Source organism: Corvus kubaryi, unplaced genomic scaffold (assembly GCF_017639235.1).
Source record: "Corvus kubaryi isolate FWS band 111438036 unplaced genomic scaffold, C.kubaryi_AGA036_p1.0 37300, whole genome shotgun sequence".
Taxonomy (NCBI): Eukaryota; Metazoa; Chordata; class Aves; order Passeriformes; family Corvidae; genus Corvus; species Corvus kubaryi.
The window spans coordinates 3,641,302-3,654,461 of NW_024581093.1; the positions used below are offsets into that span (position 1 = coordinate 3,641,302).

The 13,160-nt window shown below is 38.8% G+C and overlaps 1 protein-coding gene across 1 annotated transcript in view; it reads right to left on the reverse strand.

Annotated features, from left to right (window-relative positions):
- Nucleotides 1–662: 662 nt before the first annotated feature.
- Nucleotides 663–13,160, reverse strand: part of CDYL2 (chromodomain Y like 2) — a 58,565-nt gene continuing 46,067 nt past the window's right edge. Inside the window, exons 4-7 of the mRNA XM_042027153.1 lie at nt 12,937–13,109; nt 8,162–8,372; nt 7,310–7,453; nt 663–5,187 (exon numbers count right to left, since the gene is read on the reverse strand). Of these exons, the coding sequence (XP_041883087.1) occupies nt 5,029–5,187; nt 7,310–7,453; nt 8,162–8,372; nt 12,937–13,109 (687 nt within the window). The 3' untranslated portion in view covers nt 663–5,028. The remainder of the gene's footprint in view (nt 5,188–7,309; nt 7,454–8,161; nt 8,373–12,936; nt 13,110–13,160) is intronic.

Below are 13,160 nucleotides of genomic sequence, written 5' to 3' on the forward strand. Positions count from 1 at the left end.
TGGCTAACCCTGGCTCTCTGTAAAAATATCCTTCCTTTTCTGCCCCAGGCAGAAGTAATTTACAATTACTCTTCTAACCATGGGAGATATGTGATTGGAAACAGCATTCATGGACGCTACGGGCAAAGGATCCCCTGGTACACAAGAGCCCCTGGCAGAAATGTTGTCTGGAGCCATGGGGGGGGACCACAGGCTGATCCACCTTCTCCTGCACCAGGCTGGGGCTGGGCTGAATCTTGGCCTTCCTGAAAAACACCACTTCAAAATCCAGTTCCCTCATGTGGAGCCAAAATCCTGCATGCAACAGCTGGCTCTGGGCAGGAATATTTTAGGTGATGTGCAATAGCAAATAGTGGAAGCGATAACAGTGGAGAAGGTGTCCTTAGAAGTGTGTTTGTGAGACAGTTCTTGGTGGTTTTCTATGATTTGATCAAGAAATGGTAATTGAAATGGATCATAATTGATTTCAGAGAGTTCTTATTGCAGTGTGTCTTAGTGCCCTGGGTTTTGCCATTTAAAAAAAAAAATCTCTTTTGAAAAGCCCACTGTATGCCTGGTCTCTTTGGAAAGGCAGGAGCCCATGAATAGCATTATCATATATAATGGCTACCACTTATCACGTTCATTCTGATTATGTAAAACTGAAAATCACTGCATTGAAATGAAGTTTCAACGTTTTTATTCAAAGCAGCTTCTCACAATGTATAAATACTGCATATTAACACACATGAAAAATACAACTTCTAAGGCACCCAGAAATGTGTCCATACACTAGTTACAGGACCATCAACAAATAAATTGTGTACAATTTGATCTAGACAGTCAATATTTGATATATCAGAAGATACAAGTCCCTCAGTACTGTACCAGTTTCAGAAAATATTTACAACACTGTGATATAGGGGTGCCTGTACCCTTATAATATTATAATATGTACTCATCATTACAAATATTAGAAACTGTTTTAGTCTGTTCCATGGCATTCTGACAAAATAACTTAAGGGCCTAATTTGCAAAGTTCTACAATTAATTATTTGTGCAAGTTCTGAAAATAAATTTACATTGACATAACTTGTGAATTTTTGGTTCTTTGCTTCATCTCAGAGGTTTGGTAATAAGCCTTACCAATAGACATGCCATCCCAGCTGAACATCACTCCTTTCCCAATAGCTCAGTGGATACATCTTTTCCCCCTTACACCTGACATGGATGAGAACGCAGTGTTTGAAGCAGAAAGAGACTATTTGATCTTCGGTACAAATGTCAAACTAGTTCACTGGCAAAGGAACTAATGCTTTGTTAGAATAATGCAATTCTTTGGTCCTTTGTTTTTATGGAAGGCATAATATTTTTATTCACTAAAATTCGAAATCCTGTCTGTGAGCAAGCAAGCTAGTGAATGACTTTCAGTGTAGTATTTAAAATAGCAGTAAAGAGATTTAATATGGCTTAAAACATACGGTTAATTGGGCAGACACAGATAACACATCGAGGATACCAAGTACCCAAATGTACTATGATAAGATTGTCTATAAGTCTCTTATGTAAACTTCTTTAGTGTCTCCTAAAGAGTGCTGGCTTTAGCCAGATTTGACTTTTATAGACCCAGCCACACAAAGCCTGAGATTAAACTACCATGGTTGGGAGCACAAATGCACAGTTTATATATAACAAAGCCCATGCTGACAAGTCTACCTATGTTGTTCAAAAGAAACAACCCGTATTATCCTTTTCACAAGAAAAACTTAAGGCCCTGTACTCTGATTTGCTAACTTTCTTACAGCAATTATTTGGGGAAGTCCTTAGTGCTACATAAGCAATTATGCAGCTTTAAAGATTTCTTGTACCTAATGGTAAGGCTTATTCACAAATGCAATACATTTATAAATTATATTTAAAACTGTAAAGGCTGGCAAAATAATTAAAAAACCCAAAACCAAAAATAAAAGAAACCCCAACCAAAATTGTCTGTTCATCCCTAGCATTAAAAGAGCATTTCATTCTAATGAAAAACTATTGGCACAAAACCATTATATTATAGATTAAAAGAACAGTTCATAGTAGTGAAAAAGATTGCCTAAAACGCATACCCTAACCTACCACAGAAATATAAAAGTTTATATTTTGAAAATATATACTGTATTAAAGTTCGTAAGCTTATTTATTTAAACAGAAATGTACTGAAATAGTAAACTAAGCAACACTTATCTACAGCAAAAATATACATGCAGGACAACACAAAATAAATTGCTTACCTTTAATATCTACAAATGCAAAACTGTAGATTTTTAAAGATTGTACAAAACAATTTACACAAGAATAAAATAACATACTCAAACAACAAATTGCATTTTTAATCTTAAATACTGTGAATATTAGTAAAGGTACCCAGACTAATATGTACAGTACATCTAGATATCTGAATACCTAGTAAGGATAGAAACACAAGAGAAAATTCAGATTCTGATATTTAAATACTGGAAAAGAAGCTTTCAACATTGTTATTATTCTTTTTTGAAGGGAAAATAGATTCCATGAAAACTAGATTGTAACTGTATAGATATGAATAATTAAAAATGTTAACTATGGTTAGCGCTTGCTTTAATGGAAAAATAATTATAGAAAATGTATTTCAACCATTCCTTTGTCATAAAAAATGCTAAGATACAGATATCTGAAAATTCAGATGAAATGGTGCAGTTTAAAAGATCCAACAACGTAAGATTCTTCTCTGTTTGCAAATCTCATTCGGAACGCATTCCTTCACATTGCTGAGCAATCTTGCTATATTTATCTACAAAAACTAAGCATAGTATTGAAATAAACTTCTAATATCTTATTAACACATGACTAGGACTTATGGCTCTCTGGACGGGAATAAAGGAAATAAAGGAAATTGAGGAATCGTGGTACTTTCCATTGCCTTTTTTCTCTTTTTCTGAAGGTATATGCTGGAGGCCTGATTGTGCAAACGTGTGTGTGTGTGAGAGTGGTTTTCACTTGGGTGATCCCTCTTTTTCCAGGTGACTCCGTGTGCACCTGCCATGCCGGGGCCCGAGGCCTTGATCCAACGCACCCTGCGGCACTGCTGGCAGGTTGTAGACAAAAGCAAGTGTTGGTATAAAACAAGTGGTGCATCCATCACTTCAAATAGTTATTGAAAGAGCTCTCTTTCAGTCATTTTCAAATAAGCTAATGGTTTTGATAAGTTTTTTTTAAAAAACATTTTAAACCGGCTACTTAGAAGCCAGATTCTGTCTTTTTAATGAAGAATTTCCATGAGAACTTCTGCATTTAGGGTAATGATTTCCTTAAAATTCAGTGGTACAATTAGGGCATAAAAACAGCACTTCTAATTATTTGTGGAAAATGAAATGTTACGTGAATGTGTTGAAGGCTACTGTTTACTGTAATCACCTGTTCGTTAACTTTACAAAGGCTTTGTTGAAACTCTTTATGGAAATACTAAGAGGGAGAAAGCTGAGCAGCCTCATTTGCAGAGGTTTAAACCATAATAAGTCACTGAGCTCAAGGATGAAGAGCAAGTGCACAAATTACAAAGCAAACAAATGTGCAAAGTTTCTGCTTCAAGAGGTTTCAATTTGGGCGTACTATAATGGCAGGTGAAGTCTCAGAGCATGCTCCTGTCCTTTCCACATGAACTGCCCATAGCAGGAAAGAACTGAGAGAGATCCAGTGTTCAGAAGTCAGTCAGTGTCACTGAACAGTACTAGGATCACATTCGAAAAGAGCAGATTGGATTTTTCTTGTTTATTGTGGACTGCTTTTATGGATAGCCATAAGTTCTTGTAACAGGTGGTGGGGTGGCCAGATGTGGAGAGCTGGGAAAAGCAAAACAAAACCTCTGCCCCCACTTAGTTCAAATGCCTAGCACCTTGTATAAACTGCTGGCCCACACCCAAAGGCCTCCAGAGCAGAAATTATCTCACACCTGAGGAATCAGGCAACTAGACTAAGGCTCATAAGGATTTGCTTTTAGACTTCAGACCAAAAGGGGTGTTTAAACCTGAAAAACAGTACGATGCCACGGAACGGCACCACTCACCCTGTTACTGATATCCGGCTAACAGGAATATAGTAAACTTAAATAAAGCATCTCGTTGGCGAGCCCTTCAGTGCTCCTCAAGAAGGCAGAAAGTGAAGAGAGACTTAAGGGGGACTCACTGTGTCAGAATCCACTTTTTTTCTCTTAACCCTGGCAAATGAATCTGTTTCATACATTTTTTGGACAATTTCACACATAGAGGAGCATGCACGTGGCTGTTTCGTTTGCTGCCCACAACATTCTGGGGGTTTTCTGTATATTCTTTATTTTTCTACTCAGTTTGCTGCTAAAATTGTGTTTGCATTCTCATGTGATGCTACTAATTCATTCAAGGGAAATATGAAAATAAGATCTGTGATCAATAAACAGCTGAATATGAACACAAAATAAATAAGTTAAATAAATTCAACAAAGAAAAAAATTCTAGTTGTTTTTGTAAACTAACTTTACATATTATACATATAAATTATCAGATTTTTCCATTAAACTGTTAGAACTTAGAAAAAATAATTAACATATTTCTAATGTATGGTTTTTGGGTCTACGAAAGGTCGTGCTGACCCAGATTTTAGACTGAGCCCTCTGTGTCAGCCCAGATGTGCTGCAACAGCAAGAATAAGTTAAGAAGGACAGACAAAATAAACCCTTACAGGTGGGTGAGCCTTGCTGGGCCTCAGTGGTGCTTCTCAGCACATGGAATGTAGAGTTGGATGTGGATGAGCAATGTGAAAGATGCAGCCTCTGCACAGGTTATGTGCACTGAACGCCTGCCCACGTCTTGGTTACACAAAATCAAACCGGCTGCAAGCAGCTGTGTAGCTCACAAGGAAATCCACACAGCCACAGGCACTGGGATCACTGTCACAAATTCCTCACTGATGCATTGCCTCTGCTTCTCAAACACAGTCATGTCTGACTCTGGTCACAACTGGAGCAATCTCTCTTTAAGTTAGGCCAAGACATCAGACTTCATAAATTTTGTCTTGCAAGTAGCTGAATAATGAATCCAGTCCTTTGGAAGAACTCCACAGCTGTTTTAACATCTGACACTCTTTCTCGTTCACATCTTCAAGTCCAGATTTCAGGAAGCTCCGCACGAGACATTTGGACTCTTCCAATACCTAAAGTCAAAATACGACTCAGTATTTTATTTTGAATCTGAGAAAATTGCTATGGATAATGGCGTGAACAGCATTTTTAGACTACTGACTCTGTTTTACAATCTAAATAACTTCTTTGGGCCCAGAAATTACAATTGATTTATAGCCACAACTCCACTTGCTGATAGTCAGCATCTTTAAGAATTGAGGTTGATGGGTTAGTGCCAGGTTTTTAAAGAATGAGGGATTCTGAAGTACTTTAGATTAATTGAAGGTCTGCCATGAAGCACAAGAAAGAGCTGACCTCCCTCACATTGAAATGAAAATGTGTGAGGCACAATATACTGGCTACCTGTTTTCTGGAAGGGGGCCTTTAAGGTTAGACATGTTGGAAACCCAAATGTGGATGTCCATCATCTTTAACAATTTTCCCTCATGTATTATTTCCTTATCAAAACAGAAAATAAGAAAGGGCCTTTACTGCAAAACCCTGTTAAAGCCTATTTACTTACATTTTTATGAAAGTGAAATATTTTATAAAAGAATGGTGCTGAGCAAAAGAAGCACCCTCTGACTGTGTTCTGGAGTTAGATTTACTTGGCAGATACAACAAATCACCAGAGATCTTTGCAAGAGAATGTGCAATCTCAAGCCCTTAGTAATTGTAGCAAGTTCTACAAGGCATGAACTGCAGGTCCATGGTTGCTCCCATAGTTCAGCTCATTTTTCCAAGACCCATGTTTAAACACATTGAGGTTGATTCCTTTAAAATTAATTTTGAAATATACAACACCAGTATGTATCTCACAAGGAACTCAACTAGTCAGACAAACCCATTAATAATTCCTACATTACTGATTTTCTGAGGACAGAAGATTTAATATAACTAATACAGTGCTCTGTGGGAAGGGAGGTGCAGTCTTTTCACTCAGCTTTCTCAACACCTTCATGTTAAGCCCAGTTCCTCCCTGTTGCAGGTTTCAACACTGCTATTGCAAAGTAGTATTTGTCTTTAACTCAAGTAAATGGTGTTCATTGCAAATCAAGGGGCCTGTGTATTTTTTGTGGTTTGTTTGTGAACAAGTCTTTGGAGGTTTATCTTTGTCCACAAGTCAGCACCAGTTTTCCTAAAGGGTCTTGAGAAAATTTCATGGGCAGCCAATAGCAGTGAGGGAAGGAAGATTTCACAGTAAGGCCCAGAGGTTTTCCCAACTCAAATAATACATGTTATAGCAGCATCATCAAATAAAATTCTGCTACATTTCCAGAGAGTTTCATTCTCAATGTCTTCTCTGAGATCTAATCTACACTTTGTTTAATTAAAAATCTCTTGTGTCTCTACCTCCTTTTACAGCAGATCTTTTAAATGAAACTGAGGGATGCTGAGACAGTTTCAGGCATAGGAAATATAGCAAGAAACGATAACAATTTTCACTTTAATTACTGCAGTTTTATTGCAGCCAGTATCACTTTCTTCACTGCATGTTTTTTAAACAAGGATATGCCCAGAATAGGAGTATATCTGCCTGAGGGGAAAAACCCCTAGGAAGTAAAGATAGGAAAGGATTTTCTTTCAACTGTTGTGTACGCAAAAGGAAAGTTATAATACACTGTGACCAGACTGTGTTCAAATCCCTCTTGTCTGGATCTCACCTCTCCTTCACAGCAGAGTTTAGCTGGCACTATCCTACCCTTCTGGGGTGCTGTGTAGAACATTCTGCAGCAGCAGGAACTGTGCAGGTGCAGAAAAGAAGGCAGACTCAGCTGAAACATGGTAGGCCAGGACAAACTGAAAGGCAAATCTGTTTTCTTACGGGCCCTACAGAGGTTTCCCAGTACAGTTGTATAGTTCCAGACTGTTACACCTTCATGAAAGAAACCTGTCCTAAAAGCCCCTTTCAAAATCTGGGGCAAGGAGGTGACACTCACATTGAATAAATGTAAAGATGGGAAAAGGAAATAACCCACCCTGCACCTGAAAAATGAGGAACCACACAACCTCACCGATCCCTATCCAGGTTTCCTGATGTCAGCCTTCTTTCACAGGTGTGGTTGTGGAAACTGAGGGCCCACATGTGACGAGCCTTGGGAGCGCACCTTACCTCTGTGAAATGCCATTTAATGAAGGAGTTTGATTTCTTACCACTGCACTGCAGGATGCCATCTCTTTCACTCGTAGCATCACTTCTTGGCTAAATGTTGTCGGCCAAAATACTTGTGACACCAGTCCTCTGCTGCAGGCTTCCTGTGCTGTCAGCTTTCTCCCACAGAACAACATTTCATTTGCCTGTGGAACCAAAAGATTCTGGTAATCTTGGGTTGTAATTCCCTTAAAATTTTTCTCATACTTGCCTGCTGTTTTTATGATTAAATTACAAATGTTCTTCTGTATCTTTCCATACTGCAAAATACTTTAAAAGGAGTTTCAGTAGCTATTTAAGGATTGTGCAGGTGGCCAGAGCACAGCATGGGTTTCATTTAAAAGAAATGTGCTGGCATGCATGGTGAATCTCTATTGCTGATCTTACAGGAGTAACTGTCAGTGATACTGTGTCGAGAGCCATGGAATCCAGTAGGAAATATTTGTGGGGCAAATTCTGATTTATTATACTGGTAAAAGCTAAACAGTCTTACTGGAATCATTGTGGATTATCTTTAAAGAGCAGAGAGCTGCATCTGGCTGTATTTCTGCCCACCCCTAACACAATGCAGACAACTACTCTGCAAGGTTATTCTGCTAATGTATTTCTTCACTTTTCTACCATGATGTTGACAATCTTTGCTTTTTTAACTTGTGTCCAATCTTTCTTGTGTACAGCAGGTGGTGTACATTGAATTCTGAGGTTATTTTGTGATAAGAAGTTGGTAGTGATTAGATGAACTTTCCACAGATTTCCATTAAAGACAATTAAGAAAATTGTTTACTTTTTAAAGAGAGAAAGAAGAACAGGAATTTATTAAAGGTTCTTCAGCAGTTTGAGGTAGGAAACCTTACCAGTGCAACACCCAGAATTTGTGGGAATGTGTATGATGAGCAGCCAGCTGGAGTGAGTCGGATTGTTGCATATGGTGTCTGAAACCAAGCCTTCTCACTTGCCCAAACGATATCACAGAGTGGTAAAATAGAAGCTCCTAACCCCAGAGCAGGGCCGTTGATAGCAACCACAATTGGCTTCTTAAACTGAATAAAAGCTTTTACAAAATCCCTAAAATAAAAAATAAAAGAAAGGTCTTGAATACAGAAGTAACACATAAATACCCAAGTTTAAAGTACTTAATCTGAAAACAAATTAGAACCACAGAAGAACACAACAAATGCCCAGTTTTATGAGGTCAGAACTGCAAGATACTTCCTAGTTTGCACATGGAAAAGTTTGCTTATTTTTAGTTATTTAATCTTTCTGAGTACCTGGGCTATTGTATAGTTTTGTGTATGTTGTATATGACCTGATTAAGTGGATTGCACTGAGTGTTGTACTTTTTGCAGAAAGGTTTGATTGGGTTTAGTTTTACTTCTGGACCAGTAGCTCCTGAGTTTGTACACATGACACTTCTTGGTTTGCTCCACAGTTGGCTGGGATGGACCCAGTTTGGCTACTGATGAAATATTACAGTGTGAAAGACAGGACACTCATAGGTGGATCACTGAATATTTATTTTTTTCAAAAAGTTCTCTTAAGATTCTGTGTCAAAGGTTACTGCAAGTCCCATCAGAGGACTGGGAGATTGTCAATGTTTATGGCACACCAGCAGAAAGAACAAGATGTGCAAAGGGGAGTCACAGAGAGAAATGTCTGAACAGGGCAAGTGATCTGTTGGGTCTTCATTGCAAAAATCTTCAGCAAAGCCATTACAAAGCAGATGCCCTTGCCTGACTACCCCAGTAAATGTGATGAGAAATAACAGGGAAGTTAAATGCCATCAGATTTATCTGGATGAACGAACTGGAATATGTTAAATTCTGTGCAATGAGGAGATCTTTTAAATAAGTTACCTACCAGCAACTGTGGAAAGACATCTGTTGAATGGAACAGCCTTTACTCCAATTAGAAAAAAAGCAAGAGTGTAATTGTGGGCAAATTATGGGCTCCAGCAGCTCAGTGCACAGCAGGTATATGGAGGAAAATGAGATGCTCAGTTACTTTAGAAAAAATACATGGATAAATCAAATTCCAAGCAAAAGAGGAGATTCTGTCCCTGCACTGGGTATTTATTAGATACAGAGTGCATCTTTGCTGACAGATTTTAGGAAAGAAAATTTTGTCAAATGTGGCCTTTGATGAGTTGCTGCTCTTCCACTGAGGCCAAAAGGATCCACGCCTCTGTACCTGAGCACAGGTGGGCCCTGCAGGTTAGAGAGCCCATGTGGCAGGTGGGCAGAAGTGCAGGGGCACTGGCTGTATTTTAAATGAGGACAAAGAGTCTGAGATGACCCAGCATTAAATTTTCAATTAATACAGTCTGGTTTTCAAGACCTCTAGTAAGGAGTTAATTTTTGACCATGGGAAAATAGAGAATTGATGTAGCTCTGTTCACAGTAATAAACCAGGAGATCACTGTCAAGACAAAGAGAGTGAAATAAGGAACATTGTTTTTGTCTGTTCAAGCCTATTTCTGTCTAGAGGAGAGCAGAGTTAAGGAGAGTTGTGGTTTATTTTCATTGCAGAAACAATGCTGTTCCCTTATCTCATTATTTCTTTGGTAGTTTATGACTGAGTTGTGACTGGATCATTGCACCTCACTAATTCCAGAATTTTGAGAACCTCAGTAGTTACGTAAGCCTTCCAGGTAGGACCACAGTTAGGAACAGGGATGTGATGAATGATAGGTAAAAAGAAAGCAAACGAAGGATAAATGGTGGCAGTAAATCTGAGGACTATGTGGAGGCAGATAAAAACAGTGTTGTGGAGAAAAGCAGGAATCATGGTGATAAACAGGACTGGAAGTGAATATGGAAAAGCAATTAGGGATGTGGAGAGGAAACAGATAATGTGGAGGAAGAACAAAGCAGAACACGTTAATGGAGGGGAAAGGTTGAAAGAAGTCTTCATATGAGTGAGCAAGGAAGGGAGGACCTGGAGATGGGGAGAGAGTGGAAGATAACATTGAGAGGGTACAGCAAGCCTCTGTCATGAGGGAAGAATGGGGAGCACAGATGATGGTAAAACAGATGGGTGTGCAACATGCTACGTATAGGATGGAGTGGAAGGCTACAATATTGGGAGATTATGACAGGAGCAAATGCCTGCCTTTGGTCTCCAGAAGCCGCAGTGACCAGCACTACATTTATCTTTGTTTCCTCTTTGGTGCGTTGTTTCAGTGGGTCACCTCTCTACCCTGAACCTGGCATGTTTCCAGGTCTCCAAACTGTAAGTTCACACATGGAGTTTCTGGGCTACAAGATAATTGTTTCAATTCAAAGCAGTCTTTGAAAAGGATTTCAGATTGCAGCTGTTGTTGCACAGTAGATCCAGATGCTTAAAGATAGGAAAATGTGTCTGCAGAAGGCTGCTGGTTTGGCTAGAGGATATCTGGGAAGCTGACCATCGAACACACTGGGATGCTCAGACACCTCTGCACCATTTCAGGCTCTTGCTGCTGGTCAGTGCTTTTAAGTACATCCAGGGCTGTAAAGAAGCTGAACAAGTAAATTTGTCCTGGTCTGTTTTCTTCTGAGCACACCCAGAGTGGTGAGGCTCGGGTGCCACAACGCTGCCCAGATGATGGTGTGAGCTCGGTGCTGGGAATGCCTTCCAGGGAGTGTGTTGATCCCAGGGCTCTGCAGGCCACACTGTGCAGCCTGTCTGCCTTTTCCCTGCTCTGGGAGGGAGTGTGGATGGTGGCAGCTCAGGCTGGTGGGTCTGTCATGGATCGGTGATGGATCTGTGATGGATCTGTGACCAGTGCCTGCAGAGGAGCTGCAGTGCCACACATCTGTTTATTGCAAACCCCGCTGGCAGTGGCCGAGGACACAGCACCACCAATGAATAAACCCTGCATGGGAGAGGAGACTTGATGGGGATTGAAACTCCAGCTGTAACTTGTGACCGGTATAGGAGAGCCACGCTTTGGCAAGTGGAAACACATGGTAACCAAGAGTTCCATTTCGTTTTGATACACGTCTACCTTGATGTAAAGCAGTGGAGGCAGAGATCCGTGGATGTGTTTTAGGACATCTAAACCACTGAAAAAGCAATGCACACTTTTTCTTCTCTTATTACAGTGTATTTTCCATGAGTTGAGTCCTTTGTTCACAGAAAGCACAGAGAGTGCTAAATGGAAAACATAGGGTATTGTTTCCAGAAGTACAATAAAAATCTATTTTCAGTGGGCCTGAAGCCGACATTCTTGACAAGGAGCAGTACATTGTACCAGTATTTCAAGAGTGTTCTGTAAGTCCAAGGGTGGAAAAACTGACTATCACAGTCTGGCTTGTATTAATTTAAATGTTGAATTGGTAAGTATACCTGTATATTAGATGTGTGCAAATAAATGTAAGCATATATAATAATACCTAACTGCACAATTTTTACAAGAATAATATTAAATTTGTATCTTTAGTGGACTGTGAGTGTGCCTGTGTTTTCAAACAAGAACAGTGATTTTCTTCCCTCACTTTTTTTTTGGTTCCACATTGTTAAAAACCCCCTCACATTTAAAAAATAAAATGAGGATGTGTCCTTCAAAAGCTTTCACTTTTAAAAAATATCACTCATGATATTCAAGCACAGCTAGGATCTTATAAACAGATTGTAACTTATTACATTTAAGAAGTATCTTTTAAATTCTTTCAAAATAATTGCTACTTTGAGAATTTCAAAAGTTTTAAACCAAGAATCCAAACTGATCTGCAGTGGTTGTAACCAAGATAATTGGTGGTTAATGTATGTTGTGTAATAACTAAACCTGATCTTATGTTATACGAATAAGTCCAAAGTAGAGATATCTTGTAAAAAAAATCTTTACTATTCCTTCATAGAATTGCTGCATAAAGTTTTAAAGCTCTCAGAAGAATAATAATTATTTGTAGGAAATGGGGGAGAAAAAAAAGGGACCAAATCCTCTCCTGATACAAACTGGTGAAATACCACTGGCTTTAGTGGAATAATGTTGATTTATACTGGAAAAATCTACCTTGTGGATAAGGGAATATTTGGTGATGTGTTGTGCAGATTGATTTGCAGACTGCATGGCATAAACCCTGGAATTCTATTCAGGTGATGTGATATATATATAAGGAAAGTCACATTTTAGTTACAAAAATAAAACTACATTTACATATATATTAAGTAATTTAAATTTAAGAAGAAGAGTGGAGACCCTTCGAGTAAGGCTCTGAAATACAGAGGCAGAGTGCTATTTCAACAGAATATGAGTAAGCCATGGATTCCCATTTGGGCTGAAATTCATGAAAATGATGAACATTAAAACAAGTAAAAGATCTGCCTTTCAGGAACCACTTTAGAACATGAAGCAATACTGAATTTGAAAAAACAACAACGAAGCTGTATTTGAATTTGAGGAATGCTTTGAAATATTAAATACCGAGAATTGGAATAAAAGAAATCCCTGTGGATATTAGCACTGGAATAAATGTGCTTTCTTATCTAATATGGAAAGGTCCAAGTTTCTTTTTACTAAACAAATTTGCAGGACTATAATTAGAATGCAATCAACATTTAAATATACAACACTTTTGGACCTGAAAAATATCTTCATAATCACACACTGCATTTCATAATTTAGAGATCATAGGTAAGCTTGGGTCACCTTATAGCTTCTGCAATCCTAGTGCTTTCCTTTCTTCTGTCATTGGATAACCTGCCAATTAAATATGAGTAATCTAGGCCACTACAGAATACACTTCCCACTGCGCTGAGAAGTAAGAGTTTACTGTCATCAGCTGATGCATTGCACAATGCTCTCCGAACTTCCTTCATGATCTGTGGATAAAGAAAAGTAAACAATTCGACAAGCATGCCGTGGCAATATCA